This window comes from Lucilia sericata, unplaced genomic scaffold (genome assembly GCF_015586225.1).
Source record: "Lucilia sericata isolate MDLA Ls3-8-SP2 unplaced genomic scaffold, ASM1558622v1 Contig002338F_arrow, whole genome shotgun sequence".
NCBI classification, from domain to species: Eukaryota; Metazoa; Arthropoda; class Insecta; order Diptera; family Calliphoridae; genus Lucilia; species Lucilia sericata.
This window is the reverse complement of record NW_023996150.1, coordinates 14,494-36,880: the sequence shown is the minus strand read 5'-3', so window position 1 is coordinate 36,880 and position 22,387 is coordinate 14,494. Positions and strand designations below refer to the sequence as shown.

General features: G+C 35.2%; 2 protein-coding genes across 2 annotated transcripts; both read right to left on the bottom strand.

Moving 5' to 3' along the window:
* Positions 1 to 15,703: 15,703 nt before the first annotated feature.
* LOC119613827 lies at positions 15,704 to 18,347 on the bottom strand. Its single transcript, XM_037969882.1, has 2 exons — positions 17,949 to 18,347; positions 15,704 to 17,878 (listed from the first exon to the last, which is right to left on the bottom strand). Exons 1-2 carry the CDS (start codon positions 18,345 to 18,347, stop codon positions 15,704 to 15,706), a joined length of 2,574 nt encoding a protein of 857 aa, XP_037825810.1.
* Positions 18,348 to 18,691: 344 nt separating this feature from the next.
* On the bottom strand, positions 18,692 to 21,363 carry LOC119613826. Its single transcript, XM_037969881.1, has 2 exons — positions 20,411 to 21,363; positions 18,692 to 18,794 (listed from the first exon to the last, which is right to left on the bottom strand). The coding sequence occupies exons 1-2, from the start codon at positions 21,361 to 21,363 to the stop codon at positions 18,692 to 18,694; spliced, it is 1,056 nt and encodes a 351-aa protein (XP_037825809.1).
* Between the last annotated feature and the right edge of the window lie 1,024 nt (positions 21,364 to 22,387).

Here is a 22,387-nt window from a genome sequence, read left to right as displayed (position 1 = left end):
ATCTTTTGCGGTGGTTTTTTTTTATATCGAAGGACCATGTATGAACGTACTGTTCGAATGAATGTTTGTAAGACATTAAGAGTTTATTTAAAATCAATGATCTTAATAGCTAAATACAAAAATCTTAAAACTAACTAGAACTATGATAAGACATCTTGTGCACATGTGTACTTTCAGTCTTATCAGTGTAATGTTTCTATCTTAGCATGGGGTAATAACTGCATCAGTGATATAAATATATTTTATGCCTCATTATTAACTCTAACATATGGTTTATGCGTCACATAAACAACAGAATTAATGTGCATCTTAGAACTAAAGTTCTTATCACTGCTACGGCTCGTCCTAAAAACAAAGCGATAATACATATTTATTTGTAGTACAAACAAACGTATATAATATTTTTTATGACCTAACCCATGCACTTGAACTTATAATTTATGATCTTTCTTATTTTACTTAAACAAAATTAAACATAAATAAATGCGTGTTCAATTCTGAACATTCTGCCGGGCCCGCAATGGCAATGGTGTAGAAAAATCTATCTTAACTACTTCTTTTTGTTTACAACATTTGTTCTTCAGAACTAGACCAATAAATATAAATATAATTATAATAATTAAAATTAGAGATGTGTGTCCAGATAACATGTGAAAATGAAGCCGTTTTAGATCGATTTTGGTATCCTTTATATTAAGCACTTCCTTCATTAGATGGTTGATATCTTTGGCGTTATTTATAATTGTAACATCAAACGGTTTTACCAACTTAGCTTCTATTTTGTCTGGATCTACACCCCATGTTGATACCTGAATATCTGAATTTACTTTAGATTCGAAGTGTCGAGAAGCTGACAGAGTTATTCCTTCATAAGTTGCTGTACATCCTTCTGCTAGTTTTAGTACACCTTTTGTTGGTAAATTAACCCAGCTTCGATTATTTGGACCACAATCTACTGTTAATACTAGATTGTCGAATACTGTAAATATCCACTGATTTTCTGTAGAAAGCTGCTTTCACACACTTTTCCTTGGGACAGCTTCAAATTCACATTCAGCATGCCGGGATTGTTTTAGCGCTGATACTTGACAAGACCGCTCTATGGCTGGCTTCCAGGGTATATTTCCAATAGAGTTGTACTGACCTTGAAGACTCTTCTCACACATATTTAATTTTGATTGTGACATTAGGAAGTACATATTAGATGCGAAGTATACACTATGAACTCATCCTTTACTCTTGGCATAACGGCGCTATTGTTAACGTCCACAGGAAGTGTAATTATTTCGTATACCTCAGAATTATGTTTCTGTATTAAAGGTATTTCTATCTGAACCACTAGTCGATCATCAATTATAGTACCCTTCGCCTTCATTCCATGATATACTTCTTTTAGTTCAGTACTAGTTGCCTTTCCAGGAAGAACTAAATTATTTGGCAACACGTTTTCTATGTGTAATAGTTCTTTTTGTAGTTGGGATGGAGTAAGAAGGTCAGTATTTATATGACCGTGATTGATATCAATCAGCATATTTATTACAGAAGATTGTATCTTCTGACACTCATCAATCATTAAATTTAATTGGGTGGTCAATACGGAAAACAGCAATGTTAAACGCTCTTCACTCGTTTCATTTTTCGTTTGATCGTAGAATAACTTTAATTGGCCGTACATTTGTTTAAAGTTGTTATTGACATCTTCTGTTGTCTTTTTCAGCACATTTACTGTCGAATCAATAACGGAAGTTTGTTGTTTTATTAATTTATTTAAGTCATCTTGGTTACTGAAAATGTTTTTCATGTTTTCCTCCATCTGCTTTCGATCGTCTGCGTCCATCATTCCAAAGAGAATATGATAAATAGATCCTACGAACTCAAAGGGTGCTCTTTTCTTGCGGCTTTTATTTATTAGAAGTTCGTTATTTTGATCAAGTAACTTATATCTCCTTTCCATCACTGACATCACCATTTCACAGGAGTCCTTAAATAAATTTAATTTCGGACATTCTTCTCTTACTTTCCCCATCATTTACCAATCCTCTCCAGTTCTTGGTAATACAAGGATAAATCATAGTAAACTACTAGATTCCACTTCGAATTTATGGCGTTTAGTTGTCCAACCTTATCCAGATACAGTGCTGTATTTGCTGAAAGGTTGCTTATCGAGACTACGTTGTTCATGTTAATTGGTAGTGCTTTGACTGGGTTCATTATCATCAACATCATCATATAAATTGTAACCAACATAGTTTTTTCTTTTCTGGCTTAGTCGTTGTTACACAGCTCATTGCTGGTGCTGAATTCTGTTCTTCTGTATCCGTAGATACTAATGGACACAATTTGCTAATAGGTCTTTTCAGCGAGCTATTTGCTAGTTTCAATGTTGCAACTCTTACTTTGCCATCTTTGCCGCTATGTACTTCTGTAATTCTCGCTAGCGGCCAACTTGCTGGATGAGTATTTTCATCCTTGATTAGTACTACTGTACCTTCTTTAAATTCTCTGACGGAAACTTCCATTTGTTCCTTTGCTGTAGCGTAGTCAAATACTCCTGTTTCCATCTGACCCAAAAGTCTTTTCTTAGTTTCTGAATTAGTTTCCATCTATTTAGCGAATTAATATTTGCTTCTTCAACTAGTTCGGCACAGGCATTCAGGGGACGTCCTATTAAAAAGTGTCCCGGAGTTGTTAAAGCATCAAATTGACCTGGCTCATCATTGTTTAGAGCTACTAGAGGTCTGGAATTCAATACTGCTTCAATTTGAATTAAAGAGTACTCATTTCCTCATATGTAAGTTTGGCTTCACCGATTGTCCTTTTTAAATGATATTTAACTGACTTGACGCCAGCTTCCCAAATACCTCCAAAGTGAGGAGCTGCCGGGGGACTAAAATGCCACTGAATTTTCTGCATCGCCAATATAGGAATAATCGACTCATTATTCCGAACAGCAGCTTTAAAATCTTTATCTAATTTTTTATTTGCGCCAACAAAGTTCGTTCCATTATCTGAATAAATATCCGAACTAACACCTCTCCTTCCAAAAAATCTCTTTAATGCTGCTAAGAATGCTTCTGACGTCAGATCGCTAACTGCTTCTAGATGGATCGCTTTTGTCGTCATGCACACAAACACAGCTATATATCCTTTATAGGATTTTTGCCCTCTGCCTTTCGAAAATTTCATTTGAATAGGGCCAGCATAGTCTATACCAACATGTTGAAATGGAGCTGATATCGTTACGCGTGATTTTGGAAGATTGCCCATTAGTTGCTTCGCCTGATCTTGGCTATACCGAATACATCTAGGACATCTTCGCAAACATTTCTTTATTGAATTTTTCATATCTAAGATCCAAAACCTACGCCTTAGTGCTGCTTCAACTATTCGGTTACCACCATGTAATGTTGAAATATGCGCCTTTTCTATCAACAACGATGTCAAATGGGACTTTCGCAATATTATAGGATGTTGTTGATTATATGGTAAATTTGAATTCTGCAATCTACCACCGACACGAATTATTCCATTCTTGTATAAAGGGAAATAAACTCGCTATTCTGCTGCATCTATTTACTACGCCAAATTTCTTTAATGCTGCCATCTCCTCTTGCAATTGTATTTCTTGATGACATCGTATAATTAATTCTTCAGCTTCTCCTAGTTCATTCACCTAAAGATATTGAGTGGCGTAAGATTTTTTGTGCAGCTTATTTTAAACCTTATAATAAATGCCACCACTCTTTGCAGTTTCGAAAAACTCGAAAATTTATTCGTAAGATTTATTATCAGAGAATCTTTATTTGAAGTTGTAGATATCATCACCTTTACCGTTTCTGCTTCTTTTTAGGCCAGAACTCAGACGCCAATTTTAACCATTCTGGACCATTCCACCACATCATATGTGCCTTTAGTTTTAAAGCACTTATTCCACGGGATGCTACGTCTGCAGGATTATCTTTGCTGCTCACATGTCTCCACTTAGCGTCTGGAATCATATTATTATTTCAGCAACACGATTTCTAACGAATTTGTCCTTGTTGGTTTTGTTTGCTATCCAGGCCAATGTAATTGTTGAATCGCTCCAGGCATACACCACATGTTGTCTATTAATTGTAGCTCTCTCAATTTTGTAGTCAGACTGCTTTCTCTAATTACCGCCTGATGAGGTAATAATATTTGCCGCTGTTTGTTACCATTACCTCTTCCATATGACCAAGCTGCATGTACTCGTTCATAAATTTATGGTAGTCTTCCTTCAGCTTCAGATTTGACTCCAGCTTTCTTTCTAGTGAAAGAAGTCTGGCTATCGCTTGCTTCTTAGAGTCTCCAAGTTCGTTTTCTTCCTTCTTTATTGGCAGATTAACTATAATCCTGTTGTCGTTGCCAACTTCGGTTGTTTCATTAAAAAGGTTTAAACATATCTTGTCTTCTTCGTAGTCTTCGGAAAAGTTTTGTAGTTCTTCCAGCTCCCAAAAACGCTCCAAATTGTAACTGCAGATAAAACCTTTCTAGGATTCGTCTTCTTATTCACCAAGCCTGATAAAATCTACCCAAATATTGTGGATTGCGCCAAAATACCATCTTTTTATACCCTCCACCACCATCAGTGGTGATAGAGGGTATATATAAGTTTGTCATTCCGTGTGTAACACCAAGAAATATTCGTCTGAGACCCAACAAAGTATATATTTTGGGTCCCTATGAAATTCTGAGTCGATTTAGCTATGTCCGTCCGTTGTCTGTCTGTCTGTCTGTCTGTCTGGTTAAAACACGCTCACGTTAAAACTAAGCAAAAGAAATCAGCCAAATTCACTAAGAATATTCATTATTGTCCTAAGCAGTTTGGTATTGAAAATCAGCAAAATCGGTTCACAACGTAAAAAGTTATAAGTAAAAATTTCAGACTACCTCGAAAAAAATTACGGTTTTTTCATAATTCTTTTGAAGTTTTCTCAGAAACTACCAAAGATATTTCGATGAATTTTGTCACACATTATTTTTTCAGGGCAGTAATCAATTATGTTAAAATCTTTACAATCGATCCAATATTTCCCATAGCCCCCATACAAAGGTATATATTCCCGGAAATTAGTTTATCGTTAATAACTCCCTCAAATATATCGGTATCAACACAAAATTTTGTACATGCAAATATAATATGAACAGAAATCATACTATCAACGCAGATCTCAGTCGGTCCACAATTGGTCATAGCTCTCATATAAGGTCCACTTCCGAAAATCACCTAAACGCACATATTTCTTTGATGAGTAAAGCTATTGTGATAAAAGTCGAGTTAAATGTTTTGTATACATACAAATCATTCTACCAAATTTTTTACGGATCGGTCCATTATTGGTCATAGCTCCCATATAAGGCCCACTTCCGAAAATCATTTAAAAGCTCATATATCATTGTCAAACAAAGCTATCTTGATAAAATTCGACACAAATATGTTTAGTCTAAATATGAATCACTCTACGAAATTTTTTCCGGATAGGCCAATAATTGGTCATAGCTCCCATATAAAGTCCACTTCCGAAAATCACTTAAACGCATATATTTCAATGAATATAAAGCTATTGGGATAAAATTCGACACAAATATTTTGTATACAACAAATCATTTTAAATTTTTTTTACGGATCGGTCCATTATTGGTCATAGCTCCCATATAAGGCCCACTTCCGAAAATCACTTAAAAACACATATTTCATTGTCAAATAAAGCTATCGTGATAAAATTCGACATAAATAGATTTTGTCTAAATATGAATTACTCTACTAATTTTTTCCGAATAGGCCCATAATTGGTCATAGCTCCCATATAAGGTCCACTTCCGAAAATCACTTAAACGCATATATTTCATTGAATTCTAAAGTTATCGGGATAAAATTCGACAAAAATATGTTTTGTGTACATTAAAATCATTCCACCAAATTTTTTACGGATCGGTTCATTATTGGTCATAGTCCCATATAAGGCCCACTTCCGAAAATCACTTAAAAGCACATATTTCATTGTCAAATAAAGCTATCTTCATAAAATTCGACACAAATATGTTTTGTCTTTATATGAGTCACTCTACGAAATTTTTTCCGGATAGGCTCATAATAGGTCATAGCTCCCATATAAGGTCCACTTCCGAAAATCAATTAAACGAATATATTTCATTAAATTCTAAAGCTATAAGGATAAAATTCGACTTGAATATGTAATGTGTACATATAAATCATTCTACCACTTTTTCCCCGGATCGGTCCATTATTGGTGATAGCTCCCATATAAGTCCCACTTCCGAAAATTACTTAATCGCACATATTTCATTGTTAAATAAAGTTATCTTGATAAAATTCGACACAAATATGTATTGTCTTTATATGAATCACTCTACGAAATTTTTTCCGGATAGGCTCCCATAGAGGGTCCACATACGAAAATCACTTAAACGCATATATTTCTTTGAATAATAAGGCTATCGGGATGAAGTACGACTTGAATATGTTTTGTGAGCATATAAATCATTCTACCAAATTTTTTCCGGATTGACCCACATATTGTAGTAGCCTATATAAGGTCCACTTCAAAAAAATCACTTAAACGCACATATTTCATTATCAAATAAAGGTATCTTGATAAAATTCGACACAAATATGTTTTGTGTAAGGTCATAGCTCCTATACATATAAAGTCCACTTCCGAAAATCACCTAAACGCAAATATTTCATTAATTAATAAATCTATTGTAGTAATCATTATACTAAATCATTATACTAAATTTTTTCTTTATCGGTTGATAATTGGTCACAACTCCCATATAAGGTCCATTTCCGAAAATTACTCAAATGCACTTGATAATCAAAGTTATCGGGATAAAATTCGACATAATGTTTATTTTGATATATAATCATTCTACGGATTTTTTTCTTCCGGATCGGTCCATAGGTTGTCTTAGCTCCCATATAAGGTATACTTCTGAAAATCACTTAATATCATTAATTCGTAATTAAATGATTATATCCGGATAAAATTCAAAATGAGTATGTTCTGTGTACAGATATATCATTATATTAAATGTTTTCAAACTGGCCTTAATATACATTTTCTCGACCTAATTAAATTAGTTTGACATATGCATAAATGTTAGTACCCTCAATAAGGAAACAAAAATTATCTAAAAATTAGATACTTAAATGGGTCTCAATGAAAAGTAGCTTGCTGGTGGAGGGTATTTAAGATTCGGCAGAGCCGAATATAGCACTCTAACTTGTTTGTATATTCCATCCTCAATTATATTTGTATAATATTCATCCCAATCACGATGTCAATCCTATCCGATTATTTAGTGATGGATCAGCTAATACAAAGTTGTTCCATTCGTCAATATTGAATTTAAACGAATGATCTGGTTGTGCTCCCGTCAGTTGTGGTAAATCAGCGCCTCTGTTTCTATGGATTGGTCGCTTAAAATCGTGGTTTCATTGTTAATTTTATTTTCGATTTTGAAAATCCAACCACTACTCCTCCAAGACCATGTATTTCGGTTTTGCATTTAATTCGGGAAGCGCTAATATTTGCGAAGCTTCTTCTGATACCGTTGTCACTTGGGAACAATGATCAATTAATGCTCGTAGCATTATATATTCGCCATGCAGGGACTTTACCTTCACTTGTGCTGTAGCAAGTAACACATTTGCTGGTGAATGTGTACTCATTGAACTAGCAGTGTTATTTGCTGCTGTTGATTTTACAAAATTTATATGTAAAAGTGTTATGCATTCTTCATACTTGGCATTTTGTTTTCAAACATCTTCCATCCTATGGTTTAGGCAAATATTACAAATTTTTGTTTGTCGAACCCAGGAAATCCGGTTTTCTACCGTTAATGCAGTGAAATTTTTGCAATCACGGATTTTATGGCCGCTTCTTCTACAGTAGTTGCAGTAACTGCTCTCTGTAGAGAACACCGTTGCTCGATAATGATGTTTTTATTTCCATCTATATTGTTGTGTTTCGTTGTTGTAGACGCCTCCAATGCTTCACATTGCAATTCAATAAACTGCATCACATCTTTGAGAATTTGAATATCTTTTGATTTCCGTGTGCTTTGTTCATATAAAATCAGCCCTTCTTTATCGAGCTTTCTAATTATTATTCTTGCTATTATTGGATCAGCACCTTCCAAATTAACTCCCATCGCTTTTAATGCTTGCATGCTTTCGTTTGTATACTCAGCAAGTTTCTTAAGCTGCTGCCCGACATTATGTTGGTACTGGCTGATCTAATATTTTATCCACTAATTTCGTGAACAAAATCCTTTTATTACCAAATCTTTGGTTTAAAATCTCCCAGGCAGCTTCATAATTGTTTTCCGTTATCGGAAGGTTTTGTATAATTTTCAGAGCTTTCTCCTCTGACGTGAGTTTTTAACCTCACTAGCTTCTCCACAGCTGGAAGTTTACTCATATGCACAAACCTGTTGAACATATTTTGGAACGAGCACCACTCTTCCATATCTCCACTAAATATTGGTATTTTATTGTTTCCAAAACCACCGCTTTTTCTCTTCTTGCATTGTGGAAATTTTTATTAGTATTTCCTTTAATGCTTCTCCATATAGCTTGTCAATCAACTCCAGCTCTTCATCAATATCATCTTTTACGGAGTGATTGACCACTAATTCACGGTGGATTTGTTTTATATCCACCATGATTTTTTCCCAGAGCTTTTTTGTGCTCGAGTATTAGAATGTTTTCTGCTTCAATGTCAGATAAATATTCTTCTAATTTTTGAATTTCTCTACGAAATTGAATGAGCAAGTTGGACGTCCACTTCCTCTTCTTTTCTTATGCCGGCTTCATCATGGGTTTTTACCTTCTCTTCTTTGGAAGTATTTTCTTCCTCTCCTGGAGCATTCTCTGGCTCTCTTGGAATATTCTCTGGCTCTCTTGGAGCATTCCTCTGACTCTCTTGAGCTCTTTCTAACTCTTTTTTAGAGTTTTCCGCAAGGTTGGGTTTTAACTGATGCAACAATTCTTGCATCATAAATCTCACCTGCTCCATCACCTCATCTTTTATAGAAATCCTAATTGATTCTAATGATTTCTGATGGCTGGATTCCATTTGGCTTTCTTCTAAGTTTTCTGCTTTTTTGGGCGCCAATATAGCTTCTGCAGAAGTTTGGCCATACTTCTTGCCATCGCAGTTCTGCGCAGTTTAATAAGATCAATCCCATTTTGGAAGAACTTATTATTAAAATAGTCCTCTGATGTCTCTCCAAGCTTATTGAGAACAGTGTCGTTCTCATAAAATTGTCTTTCTAAGCTATCGATGCGGTTTGATATTGTGCAATTGATGCACTACGTATCTCTGTACGTTCAATCTTCGCCAAAATTGCAGTCACTGATCTGTGATCTCTTTGAGATTCGTATAAATTTTGTCTTTGAGCCATTTTTAATGTTTTTTTTTATTATTATTTTTTTTTTTTATTTAAGGTCGAATTTTTCTTTTTAAATTTTTATTTATTATACCCTACACCACTTTAGTGGGGAGGGTATATTGGGTTTGTGCTGATGTTTGTAACGCACAATATATTGGTCCTATACCCACCTTAAAGTATACCAATCGGCTCAGAATCATTTTCTGAGTCGATTTAGCTATGTCCGTCCGTCTGTCCGTCCGTCTGTCCGTCCGTCTGTCCGTCCGTCCATGTAAACCTTGTAATCAACTACAGGTCTCAATTTTGGAGATAATTCAATGAAATTTGGTACATGATCTTCTATTATCCCAGTGAAGAAGCCTATTAAAAATGGTTAAGATCGGTCTATTATTTCACCTAGCCCCCATACAACTGAACCCCCCAATAGGGCTTGTAATCCTTGTAATCAAACTACAGGTCGCAATTTGAAGATAATTCAATGAAATTTGGTACATGATATTTTATTGTCCAAGGGACAAAGCCTATTGAAAATGGTTACATCGGTCCATTATTTCACCTAGCCCCCATACAACTGAACCCCTCGAATAGGGCTTTAAAATTTGTAATCAAACTACAGGTCGCAATTTTGGAGATAATTCAATGAAATTTGGCACATGATCTTTTATGGTATCGTAGACGAAGCCTATTGAAAATGGTTACCATCGGTCCATTATTTCACCTAGCCCCCATACAACTGAACCGCCCAATAGGGCTTGTAATATTTGTAATCAAACTACAGGTCGCAATTTTGAAGATAATTCAATGAAATTGGTACATGATCTTCTATTATCCCAGTGACTAAGCCTATTAAAAATGGTTAAGATCGGTCCATTATTTCACCTAGCCCCCATACAACTGAACCCCCCAATAGGGCTTGTAATCCTTGTAATCAAACTACAGGTCGCAATTTTGAAGATAATTCAATGAAATTTGGTACATGATATTTTATTGTCCCAAGGACAAAGCCTATTGAAAATGGTTAACATCGGTCCATTATTTCACCTAGCCCCCATACAACTGAACCCTTCGAATAGGGCTTTTAAAACTTGTAATCAAACTACAGGTCGCAATTTTAGAGATAATTCAATGAAATTTGGCACAAATGGCACGACAAAAAGCTGCAATAACCAAGTTGTATACAAGACTTGATGACCCCCACGAATTCCATAATAATAGGTTCTCATATGACCCTAGCCCCTATGAAAAGCCCCCATCAAAATTTCACTTAAATGTCCACAATTTTATTCAACAATAACGGCTTAAGTATGTATATCTAAGGCAAGGTACAATTCAACTTAAATGCTTTATTATGGCGACTAAATCACATTATATTTTTGTCAAAGGTGTAGGGTATTATATGGTCGGCCTCGCCCGACTATAATTTCTTACTTGTATTTTTTATTGTATATATATTTTTTTTAATCTTTTTGCGGTGGTTTTTTTTTTATATCGAAGGACCATGTATGAACGTACTGTTCGAATGAATGTTTGTAAGACATTAAGAGTTTATTTAAAATCAATGATCTTAATAGCTAAATACAAAAATCTTAAAACTAACTAGAACTATGATAAGACATCTTGTGCACATGTGTACTTTCAGTCTTATCAGTGTAATGTTTCTATCTTAGCATGGGGTAATAACTGCATCAGTGATATAATATATTTTATGCCTCATTATTAACTCTAACATATGGTTTATGCGTCACATAAACAACAGAATTAATGTGCATCTTAGAACTAAAGTTCTTATCACTGCTACGGGCTCGTCCTAAAAACAAAGCGATAATACATATTTATTTGTAGTACAAACAAACGTATATAATATTTTTTATGACCTAACCCATGCACTTGAACTTATAATTTATGATCTTTCTTATTTTACTTAAACAAAATTAAACATAAATAAATGCGTGTTCAATTCTGAACATTCTGCCGGGCCCGCAATGGCAATGGTGTAGAAAAATCTATCTTAACTACTTCTTTTGTTTACAACATTTGTTCTTCAGAACTAGACCAATAAATATAAATATAATTATAATAATTAAAATTAGAGATGTGTGTCCAGATAACATGTGAAAATGAAGCCGTTTTAGATCGATTTTGGTATCCTTTATATTAAGCACTTCCTTCATTAGATGGTTGATATCTTTGGCGTTATTTATAATTGTAACATCAAACGGTTTTACCAACTTAGCTTCTATTTGTCTGGATCTACACCCCATGTTGATACCTGAATATCTGAATTTACTTTAGATTCGAAGTGTCGAGAAGCTGACAGAGTTATTCCTTCATAAGTTGCTGTACATCCTTCTGCTAGTTTTAGTACAACCTTTTGTTGGTAAATTAACCCAGCTTCGATTATTTGGACCACAATCTACTGTTAATACTAGATTGTCGAATACTGTAAATATCCACTGATTTTCTGTAGAAAGCTGCTTCCACACACTTTTCCTTGGGACAGCTTCAAATTCACATTCAGCATGCCGGGATTGTTTTTAGCGCTGATACTTCACAAGACCGCTCTATGGCTGGCTTCCAGGGTATATTTCCAATAGAGTTGTACTGACCTTGAAGACTCTTCTCACACATATTTAATTTTGATTGTGACATTAGGAAGTACATATTAGTTGCGAAGTTATACACTATGAACTCATCCTTTACTCTTGGCATAACGGCGCTATTGTTAACGTCCACAGGAAGTGTAATTATTTCGTATACCTCAGAATTATGTTTCTGTATTAAAGGTATTTCTATCTGAACCACTAGTCGATCATCAATTATAGTACCCTTCGCCTTCATTCCATGATATACTTCTTTTAGTTCAGTACTAGTTGCCTTTCCAGGAAGAACTAAATTATTTGGCAACACAGTTTTCTATGTGTAATAGTTCTTTTTGTAGTTGGGATGGTGTAAGAAGGTCAGTATTTATATGACCGTGATTGATATCAATCAGCATATTTATTACAGAAGATTGTATCTTCTGACACTCATCAATTATTAAATTTAATTGGGTGGTCAATACGGAAACAGCAATGTTAAACGCTCTTCACTCGTTTCATTTTTCGTTTGATCGTATAATAACTTTAATTGGCCGTACATTTGTTTAAAGTTGTTATTGACATCTTCTGTTGTCTTTTTCAGTCATCTTGGTTACTGAAAATGTTTTTCATGTTTTCCTCCATCTGCTTTCGATCGTCTGCGTCCATCATTCCAAAGAGAATATGATAAATAGATCCTACGAACTCAAAGGGTGCTCTTTTCTTGCGGCTTTTATTTATTAGAAGTTCGTTATTTTGATCAAGTAACTTATATCTCCTTTCCATCACTGACATCACCATTTCACAGGAGTCCTTAAATAAATTTAATTTCGGACATTCTTCTCTTACTTTCCCCATCAGTTTACCAATCCTCTCCAGTTCTTGGTAATACAAGGATAAATCATAGTAAACTACTAGATTCCACTTCGAATTTATGGCGTTTAGTTGTCCAACCTTATCCAGATACAGTGCTGTATTTGCTGAAAGGATTGCTTATCGAGACTACGTTGTTCATGTTAATTGGTAGTGCTTTGACTGGGTTCATTATCATCAACATCATCAATATAAATTGTAACCAACATAGTTTTTTCTTTTCTGGCTTCGTCGTTGTTACACAGCTCATTGCTGGTGCTGAATTCTGTTCTTCTGTATCCGTAGATACTAATGGACACAATTTGCTAATAGGTCTTTTCAGCGAGCTATTTGCTAGTTTCAATGTTGCAACTCTTACTTTGCCATCTTTGCCGCTATGTACTTCTGTAATTCTCGCTAGCGGCCAACTTGCTGGATGAGTATTTTCATCCTTGATTAGTACTACTGTACCTTCTTTTAAATTCTCTGACGGAAACTTCCATTTGTTCCTTTGCTGTAGCGTAGTCAAATACTCCTGTTTCCATCTGACCCAAAAGTCTTTTCTTAGTTTCTGAATTAGTTTCCATCTATTTAGCGAATTAATATTTGCTTCTTCAACTAGTTCGGCACAGGCATTCAGGGGACGTCCTATTAAAAAGTGTCCCGGAGTTAAAGCATCAAATTGACCTGGCTCATCATTGTTTAGAGCTACTAGAGGTCTGGAATTCAATACTGCTTCAATTTGAATTAAAAGAGTACTCATTTCCTCATATGTAAGTTTGGCTTCACCGATTGTCCTTTTTAAATGATATTTAACTGACTTGACGCCAGCTTCCCAAATACCTCCAAAGTGAGGAGCTGCCGGGGGACTAAAATGCCACTGAATTTTCTGCATCGCCAATATAGGAATAATCGACTCATTATTCCGAACAGCAGCTTTAAAATCTTTATCTAATTTTTTATTTGCGCCAACAAAGTTCGTTCCATTATCTGAATAAATATCCGAACTAACACCTCTCCTTCCAAAAAATCTCTTTAATGCTGCTAAGAATGCTTCTGACGTCAGATCGCTAACTGCTTCTAGATGGATCGCTTTTGTCGTCATGCACACAAACACAGCTATATATCCTTTATAGGATTTTTGCCCTCTGCCTTTCGAAAATTTCATTTGAATAGGGCCAGCATAGTCTATACCAACATGTTGAAATGGAGCTGATATCGTTACGCGTGATTTTGGAAGATTGCCCATTAGTTGCTTCGCCTGATCTTGGCTATACCGAATACATCTAGGACATCTTCGCAAACATTTCCTTTATTGAATTTTTCATATCTAAGATCCAAAACCTACGCCTTAGTGCTGCTTCAACTATTCGGTTACCACCATGTAATGTTGAAATATGCGCCTTTTCTATCAACAACGATGTCAAATGGGACTTTCGCAATATTATAGGATGTTGTTGATTATATGGTAAATTTGAATTCTGCAATCTACCACCGACACGAATTATTCCATTCTTGTCTATAAAGGGAAATAAACTCGCTATTCTGCTGCATCTATTTACTACGCCAAATTTCTTTAATGCTGCCATCTCCTCTTGCAATTGTATTTCTTGATGACATCGTATAATTAATTCTTCAGCTTCTCCTAGTTCATTCACCTAAAGATATTGAGTGGCGTAAGATTTTTTGTGCAGCTTATTTTAAACCTTATAATAAATGCCACCACTCTTTGCAGTTTCGAAAAACTCGAAAATTTATTCGTAAGATTTATTATCAGAGAATCTTTATTTGAAGTTGTAGATATCATCACCTTTACCGTTTCTGCTTCTTTTTAGGCCAGAACTCAGACGCCAATTTTAACCATTCTGGACCATTCCACCACATCATATGTGCCTTTAGTTTTAAAGCACTTATTCCACGGGATGCTACGTCTGCAGGATTATCTTTGCTGCTCACATGTCTCCACTTAGCGTCTGGAATCATATTTATTATTTCAGCAACACGATTTCTAACGAATTTGTCCTTGTTGGTTTTGTTTGCTATCCAGGCCAATGTAATTGTTGAATCGCTCCAGGCATACACCACATGTTGTCTATTAATTGTAGCTGAAACTTTATTCAAGTAGTTTTGCTAACAGATGCCCAGCACACAGCTCTAGCTTCGGTAAAGTTTTCCTATTTTTTATTGGATTTACTTTGGTTTTTGCAGCAACAAGTGTTATTGACTTTCCAAGTTTTAAATAAACTACTGCTGCATGCGCTTTTTCTGATGCGTCCGCAAAAGCATGTAGCTCGAACTTGTCAGATATGTTTATCTGTAACCATCTTGGTACACGAATTTCTTGTATTTCGGGCAGATCTGTTGTAAACTGCTGCCATTCTTCCCTTAATTGAGCTGGTAATTCTTCGTCCCATGTACATTGTAATAGCCATAATTTCTGTACGAATAATTTTGCGACTACTGTTACTGGAGACAACCATCCTAATGGATCGAAGATTTTAGCTACTTCGGATAGTGCACGTCTTTTGGTTAATTCGCCATTTAGTGAAAAGTTTATGTTGAACTTGAATTGATCTAATACTGGATCCCACTGCAACCCCAACGTTTTTATGGATTCGTCATCTTCAATTTGAATCACAGCATTATTTGTAGAATTGCTGATGTCATCAATTATATTTAAGTTATTTGATAACCACTTTCTTAAATTGAAGCCGTATTTTTCAAGTTGCCTCATAGTCTCTCTCATAGTCTCTTGGACCGGTACATGATGTCATTTAGGCTTCTTCCATTTGATGTCTTCGCGGATGCGTCGAATACTACTCTCAATTTTGTAGTCAGACTGCTTTCTCTAATACCGCCTGATGAGGTAAATAATATTTGCCGCTGTTTGTTACCATTACCTCTTCCATATGACCAAGCTGTATGTACTCGTTCATAAATTTATGGTAGTCTTCCTTCAGCTTCAGATTTGACTCCAGCTTTCTTTCTAGTGAAAGAAGTCTGGCTATCGCTTGCTTCTTAGAGTCTCCAAGTTCGTTTTCTTCCTTCTTTATTGGCAGATTAACTATAATCCTGTTGTCGTTGCCAACTTCGGTTGTTTCATTAAAAAGGTTTAAACATATCTTGTCTTCTTCGTAGTCTTCGGAAAAGTTTTGTAGTTCTTCCAGCTCCCAAAAACGCTCCAAATTTGTAACTGCAGATAAAACCTTTCTAGGATTCGTCTTCTTATTCACCAAGCCTGATAAAATCCACCCAAATATTGTGGATTGCGCCAAAATACCATCTTTTTTGTATATTCCATCCTCAATTATATTTGTTATAATATTCATCCCAATCACGATGTCAATCCTATCCGATTTATTTAGTGATGGATCAGCTAATACAAAGTTGTTCCATTCGTCAATATTGAATTTAAACGAATGATCTGGTTGTGCTCCCGTCAGTTGTGGTAAAATCAGCGCCTCTGTTTCTATGGATTGGTCGCTTAAAAATCGTGGTTTCATTGTTAATTTTATTTTCGATTTTGAAAATCCAACCACTACTCCTCCAAGACCATGTATTTCGGTTTTGCATTTAATTCGAGGAAGCGCTAATATTTGCGAAGCTTCTTCTGATAATGTTGTCACTTGGGAACAATGATCAATTAATGCTCGTAGCATTATATATTCGCCATGCAGGGACTTTACCTTCACTTGTGCTGTAGCAAGTAACACATTTGCTGGTGAATGTGTACTCATTGAACTAGCAGTGTTATTTGCTGCTGTTGATTTTACAAAATTTATATGTAAAAGTGTATTATGCATTCTTCCACATACTTGGCATTTTGTTTTATCCATCCTATGGTTTAGGCAAATATTACAAATTTTTGTTTGTCGAACCCAGGTATTCCGGTTTTCTACCGTTAATGCAGTGAAATTTTTGCAATCACGGATTTTATGGCCGCTTCTTCTACAGTAGTTGCAGTAACTGCTCTCTGTAGAGAACACCGTTGCTCGATAATGATGTTTTTTATTTCCATCTATATTGTTGTGTTTCGTTGTTGTAGACGCCTCCAATGCTTCACATTGCAATTCAATAAACTGCATCACATCTTTGAGAATTTGAATATCTTTTGATTTCCGTGTGCTTTGTTCATATAAAATCAGCCCTTCTTTATCGAGCTTTCTAATTATTATTCTTGCTATTATTGGATCAGCACCTTCCAAATTAACTCCCATCGCTTTTAATGCTTGCATGCTTTCGTTTGTAATACTCAGCAAGTTTCTTAAGCTGCTGCCCGACATTATGTTGGTACTGGGCTGATCTAATATTTTATCCACTAATTTCGTGAACAAAATCCTTTTATTACCAAATCTTTGGTTTAAAATCTCCCAGGCAGCTTCATAATTGTTTTCCGTTATCGGAAGGTTTTGTATAATTTTCAGAGCTTCTCCTCTGACGTGAGTTTTTAACCTCACTAGCTTCTCCACAGCTGGAAGTTTACTCATATGCACAAACCTGTTGAACATATTTTGGAACGAGCACCACTCTTCCATATCTCCACTAAATATTGGTATTTTTATTGTTTCCAATACCACCGCTTTTTTCTCTTCTTGCATTGTGGAAATTTTTATTAGTATTTCCTTTAATGCTTCTCCATATAGCTTGTCAATCAACTCCAGCTCTTCATCAATATCATCTTTTACGGAGTGATTGACCACTAATTCACGGTGGATTTGTTTTATATCCACCATGATTTTTTCCCAAGAGCTTTTTTTGTGCTCGAGTATTAGAATGTTTTCTGCTTCAATGTCAGATAAATATTCTTCTAATTTTTGAATTTCTCTACGAAATTGAATGAGCAAGTTGGACGTCACTTCCTCTTCTTTTCTTATGCCGGCTTCATCATGGGTTTTTACCTTCTCTTCTTTGGAAGTATTTTCTTCCTCTCCTGGAGCATTCTCTGGCTCTCTTGGAATATTCTCTGGCTCTCTTGGAGCATTCTCTGGCTCTCTTGGAGCTCTTTCTAACTCTTTTTTAGAGTTTTCCGCAAGGTTAGGGTTTTAACTGATGCAACAATTCTTGCATCATAAATCTCACCTGCTCCATCACCTCATCTTTTATAGAAATCCTAATTGATTCTAATGATTTCTGATGGCTGGATTCCATTTGGCTTTCTTCTAAGTTTTCTGCTTTTTTGGGCGCCAATATAGCTTCTGCAGAAGTTTGGCCATACTTCTGCATCGCAGTTCTGCACAGTTTAATAAGATCAATCCCATTTTGGAAGAACTTATTATTAAAATAGACCTCTGATGTCTCTCCAAGCTTATTGAGAACAGTGTCGTTCTCATAAAATTGTCTTTCTAAGCTATCGATGCGGTTTTGATATTGTGCAATTGATGCACTACGTATCTCTGTGCGTTCAATCTTCGCCAAAATTGCAGTCAACTGATCTGTGATCTGCTTTTGAGATTCGTATAAATTTTGTCTCTGAGCCATTTTTAATGTTTTTTTTTATTATTTTTTTTTTTTTTATTTAAGTCGAATTTTTCTTTTTAAATTTTTATTTATATTTTTTTAATGGTTATATATTTTTTTTAATCTTTTTGCGGTGGTTTTTTTTTATATCGAAGGACCATGTATGAACGTACTGTTCGAATGAATGTTTGTAAGACATTAAGAGTTTATTTAAAATCAATGATCTTAATAGCTAAATACAAAAATCTTAAAACTAACTAGAACTATGATAAGACATCTTGTGCACATGTGTACTTTCAGTCTTATCAGTGTAATGTTTCTATCTTAGCATGGGGTAATAACTGCATCAGTGATATAAATATATTTTATGCCTCATTATTAACTCTAACATATGGTTTATGCGTCACATAAACAACAGAATTAATGTGCATCTTAGAACTAAAGTTCTTATCACTGCTACGGCTCGTCCTAAAAACAAAGCGATAATACATATTTATTTGTAGTACAAACAAACGTATATAATATTTTTTATGACCTAACCCATGCACTTGAACTTATAATTTATGATCTTTCTTATTTTACTTAAACAAAATTAAACATAAATAAATGCGTGTTCAATTCTGAACATTCTGCCGGGCCCGCAATGGCAATGGTGTAGAAAAATCTATCTTAACTACTTCTTTTTGTTTACAACATTTGTTCTTCAGAACTAGACCAATAAATATAAATATAATTATAATAATTAAAATTAGAGATGTGTGTCCAGATAACATGTGAAAATGAAGCCGTTTTAGATCGATTTTGGTATCCTTTATATTAAGCACTTCCTTCATTAGATGGTTGATATCTTTGGCGTTATTTATAATTGTAACATCAAACGGTTTTACCAACTTAGCTTCTATTTTGTCTGGATCTACACCCCATGTTGATACCTGAATATCTGAATTTACTTTAGATTCGAAGTGTCGAGAAGCTGACAGAGTTATTCCTTCATAAGTTGCTGTACATCCTTCTGCTAGTTTTAGTACACCTTTTGTTGGTAAATTAACCCAGCTTCGATTATTTGGACCACAATCTACTGTTAATACTAGATTGTCGAATACTGTAAATATCCACTGATTTTCTGTAGAAAGCTGCTTTCACACACTTTTCCTTGGGACAGCTTCAAATTCACATTCAGCATGCCGGGATTGTTTTAGCGCTGATACTTGACAAGACCGCTCTATGGCTGGCTTCCAGGGTATATTTCCAATAGAGTTGTACTGACCTTGAAGACTCTTCTCACACATATTTAATTTTGATTGTGACATTAGGAAGTACATATTAGATGCGAAGTAATACACTATGAACTCATCCTTTACTCTTGGCATAACGGCGCTATTGTTAACGTCCACAGGAAGTGTAATTATTTCGTATACCTCAGAATTATGTTTCTGTATTAAAGGTATTTCTATCTGAACCACTAGTCGATCATCAATTATAGTACCCTTCGCCTTCATTCCATGATATACTTCTTTTAGTTCAGTACTAGATGCCTTTCCAGGAAGAACTAAATTATTTGGCAACACGTTTTCTATGTGTAATAGTTCTTTTTGTAGTTGGGATGGAGTAAGAAGGTCAGTATTTATATGACCGTGATTGATATCAATCAGCATATTTATTACAGAAGATTGTATCTTCTGACACTCATCAATCATTAAATTTAATTGGGTGGTCAATACGGAAAACAGCAATGTTAAACGCTCTTCACTCGTTTCATTTTTCGTTTGATCGTAGAATAACTTTAATTGGCCGTACATTTGTTTAAAGTTGTTATTGACATCTTCTGTTGTCTTTTTCAGCACATTTACTGTCGAATCAATAACGGAAGTTTGTTGTTTTATTAATTTATTTAAGTCATCTTGGTTACTGAAATGTTTTTCATGTTTTCCTCCATCTGCTTTCGATCGTCTGCGTCCATCATTCCAAAGAGAATATGATAAATAGATCCTACGAACTCAAAGGGTGCTCTTTTCTTGCGGCTTTTATTTATTAGAAGTTCGTTATTTTGATCAAGTAACTTATATCTCCTTTCCATCACTGACATCACCATTTCACAGGAGTCCTTAAATAAATTTAATTTCGGACATTCTTCTCTTACTTTCCCCATCAGTTTACCAATCCTCTCCAGTTCTTGGTAATACAAGGATAAATCATAGTAAACTACTAGATTCCACTTCGAATTTATGGCGTTTAGTTGTCCAACCTTATCCAGATACAGTGCTGTATTTGCTGAAAGGTTGCTTATCGAGACTACGTTGTTCATGTTAATTGGTAGTGCTTTGACTGGGTTCATTATCATCAACATCATCAATATAAATTGTAACCAACATAGTTTTTTCTTTTCTGGCTTAGTCGTTGTTACACAGCTCATTGCTGGTGCTGAATTCTGTTCTTCTGTATCCGTAGATACTAATGGACACAATTTGCTAATAGGTCTTTTCAGCGAGCTATTTGCTAGTTTCAATGTTGCAACTCTTACTTTGCCATCTTTGCCGCTATGTACTTCTGTAATTCTCGCTAGCGGCCAACTTGCTGGATGAGTATTTTCATCCTTGATTAGTACTACTGTACCTTCTTTTAAATTCTCTGACGGAAACTTCCATTTGTTCCTTTGCTGTAGCGTAGTCAAATACTCCTGTTTCCATCTGACCCAAAAGTCTTTTCTTAGTTTCTGAATTAGTTTCCATCTATTTAGCGAATTAATATTTGCTTCTTCAACTAGTTCGGCACAGGCATTCAGGGGACGTCCTATTAAAAAGTGTCCCGGAGTTAAAGCATCAAATTGACCTGGCTCATCATTGTTTAGAGCTACTAGAGGTCTGGAATTCAATACTGCTTCAATTTGAATTAAAAGAGTACTCATTTCCTCATATGTAAGTTTGGCTTCACCGATTGTCCTTTTTAAATGATATTTAACTGACTTGACGCCAGCTTCCCAAATACCTCCAAAGTGAGGAGCTGCCGGGGGACTAAAATGCCACTGAATTTTCTGCATCGCCAATATAGGAATAATCGACTCATTATTCCGAACAGCAGCTTTAAAATCTTTATCTAATTTTTTATTTGCGCCAACAAAGTTCGTTCCATTATCTGAATAAATATCCGAACTAACACCTCTCCTTCCAAAAATCTCTTTAATGCTGCTAAGAATGCTTCTGACGTCAGATCGCTAACTGCTTCTAGATGGATCGCTTTTGTCGTCATGCACACAAACACAGCTATATATCCTTTATAGGATTTTTGCCCTCTGCCTTTCGAAAATTTCATTTGAATAGGGCCAGCATAGTCTATACCAACATGTTGAAATGGAGCTGATATCGTTACGCGTGATTTTGGAAGATTGCCCATTAGTTGCTTCGCCTGATCTTGGCTATACCGAATACATCTAGGACATCTTCGCAAACATTTCTTTATTGAATTTTTCATATCTAAGATCCAAAACCTACGCCTTAGTGCTGCTTCAACTATTCGGTTACCACCATGTAATGTTGAAATATGCGCCTTTTTCTATCAACAACGATGTCAAATGGGACTTTCGCAATATTATAGGATGTTGTTGATTATATGGTAAATTTGAATTCTGCAATCTACCACCGACACGAATTATTCCATTCTTGTCTATAAAGGGAAATAAACTCGCTATTCTGCTGCATCTATTTACTACGCCAAATTTCTTTAATGCTGCCATCTCCTCTTGCAATTGTATTTCTTGATGACATCGTATAATTAATTCTTCAGCTTCTCCTAGTTCATTCACCTAAAGATATTGAGTGGCGTAAGATTTTTTGTGCAGCTTATTTTTAAACCTTATAATAAATGCCACCACTCTTTGCAGTTTCGAAAAACTCGAAAATTTATTCGTAAGATTTATTATCAGAGAATCTTTATTTGAAGTTGTAGATATCATCACCTTTACCGTTTTCTGCTTCTTTTTAGGCCAGAACTCAGACGCCAATTTTAACCATTCTGGACCATTCCACCACATCATATGTGCCTTTAGTTTTAAAGCACTTATTCCA

What these genes read in the sequence shown, in the direction of transcription:
- LOC119613826 (XM_037969881.1), bottom strand. Translation starts at nt 21,363, where the DNA reads ATGCAGAAAATTCAGTGGCATTTTAGTCCCCCGGCAGCTCCTCACTTT. An exon ending in GACTCCTGTGAAATGGTGAT is followed by an intron (nt 18,795 to 20,410) that starts GTCAGTGATGGA and finishes CTTTGTTTTTAG; the next exon opens with GACGAGCCGTAGCAGTGATA.
- LOC119613827 (XM_037969882.1), bottom strand. Translation starts at nt 18,347, where the DNA reads ATGGCTCAGAGACAAAATTTATACGAATCTCAAAAGCAGATCACAGAT. An exon ending in AAGATGAGGTGATGGAGCAG is followed by an intron (nt 17,879 to 17,948) that starts GTGAGATTTATG and finishes TCTAAAAAAGAG; the next exon opens with TTAGAAAGAGCTCCAAGAGA.